General features: G+C 57.6%; 1 protein-coding gene across 1 annotated transcript; it reads right to left on the minus strand.

Moving 5' to 3' along the window:
- Nucleotides 1–886: 886 nt before the first annotated feature.
- Nucleotides 887–1,581, minus strand: SF3B5 (splicing factor 3b subunit 5). Its single transcript, XM_058534316.1, has one exon. The coding sequence runs from the start codon at nucleotides 1,501–1,503 to the stop codon at nucleotides 1,243–1,245; it is 261 nt and encodes an 86-aa protein (XP_058390299.1). The 5' UTR covers nucleotides 1,504–1,581; the 3' UTR covers nucleotides 887–1,242.
- Between the last annotated feature and the right edge of the window lie 208 nt (nucleotides 1,582–1,789).

A 1,789-nucleotide genomic window follows, 5' to 3' on the forward strand; every position in this document is an offset into this window, starting at 1 on the left:
TCCTCAGCAAAAAAAAATCTTCCAATGGCTCCCCATCTCTCTCAGGGTAAGAGCCACAAGTCCTGACATTGGCCTACCAGGCTCTACTCTCATCCACTCCCCCTCCATCACCTGTCCCTCTGCTCTTCTCCTTGCTCAACCTCTCCACATATTTGCCTCTTTGCTGTTCCTCCAATAAGCCAGACACAAGCCCAGCTTTAGGACCATCGCCCTGGCAGTTCCTTCTGCCTGGAAAGCAATTTCCCCACTTTTCTGCATGGCTACTTCCCTCACTTCCTTAAGGCCTTTGCTCAAATGTCACCATCTCAACGGTCTAACATGAGCATCTTATCTAAAATTGCAACTCTGCCGCTACTCCCATCCTCCACAGCACCTTCTAACATTTGCTTATTTACATCTACAGTTTGTGTGCCCCCCCTCCCCTCCCCCCACCGCCAGTATAATGTAAACCCCCAAAGTGTGGAAAAATGCCTGCCACATAGAGCTCGACAAGTATTTGTTGAATGTTGAATGAATGAGAAAACTCGTTTGACAGCTTGTTATTTCTCAACACACGCCCAGAGAGTCCCAAGAGTAGAGAGGATGCAATTTACAGAGAGAGTAGAGGGCAATGACCGTAAAGATTTTTTGAACAAGAGAACAAAAAGGTGTGATGCAATGATCACAAACCTCAATACTGAAAGCACTACCGGACTGAAAAAGGCTCTTGGGAGAAGTCGGCGGGTGGGGGGCATATGATAAAAGTTGTCCAGGGCGGATTTAAGCGCCTGGCAATGTACCCTGGCCCCGCGCCCACCCCCACCCCCACCCCACCCTCTCACGAAACCACAGTCCCCAAAACCCTCCCTGGACCCCTCCACCCGATCACAAGTAGTCCACACCAAGAGACCGAAAAACTTCTAAACTTTATGGAAAAGGCAACAACGACAATCAACCGGCCAAAAACGAGCCTCCGAACGCCGTCTCGCTGCAGTGCCGTGTCCCCTTAACGCTGGCTGGCGTTGGGATCTCTCCAGGGTCGCGGTCCCCAGGGGTCCTGACGGTCGCCCAACGCCCTGTTCCGAGGCGTCCAGAGGAAGGCAGGTCGGGCGAGACGCCGCGGGTGAGCGCCTCTGCACCGGGAAAGCACGGGGAGCAGCAGCCACGGAGAACCGGTCGCCCCGGGGCGGGAACGCGGGGAGCCACGGCACACGGGAGGGACGCGGGGAGCCACGCTCCGCCCGGCGGGGACCCGGCGGGGTCTCAGTTCTCCTCGGGCTTGTCGGCCGGCGGCCCGCAGGGCTGCAGCATCTTCTCCATCAGGTTGAAGCGGACTCGCGCTTTGCTCTCGTTCTCCGCAATGGCGAAGTAGTTGAGAAGGTCGAAGTGGCCCATGTAAGAGCAGTAGGAGTCGCGGTGCTGGTTCACCAGCCACTCCCACTTGGTGGTGTCGGCGTGGCCCGTGCCGATGTACTTGGACTGCAGGTGCTCCAGCTGGCTGTGGATGGTGTAGCGGTCCGTCATCTCGCCGCCTTCCCGCTGGATCCCAGGCAGAAACCGCGGCGGGCAATGGCTGCTCTAGCGTTTCACGCCGGAAAATGAACACCCCACCGGACCTCTAGGACTGCGCCGTCGCAGGCGAATGGCGTCACAACGACGGAGCCGCGGGGACTCGCGGTCCTAGGGCTCAGAGGCGGAAGCGGAAGCGTATTCCGTCCCGGATTGGAGTTGCCTAGGCGACGCTACAAGTCGGGCCGCCCCTACAGAGAGCCCGCCCCCTTCGTAGAGCGTTGCATGATGGTCCATTTAG

This window comes from Diceros bicornis, chromosome 39 (assembly GCF_020826845.1).
Source record: "Diceros bicornis minor isolate mBicDic1 chromosome 39, mDicBic1.mat.cur, whole genome shotgun sequence".
Lineage (NCBI taxonomy): Eukaryota > Metazoa > Chordata > Mammalia > Perissodactyla > Rhinocerotidae > Diceros > Diceros bicornis.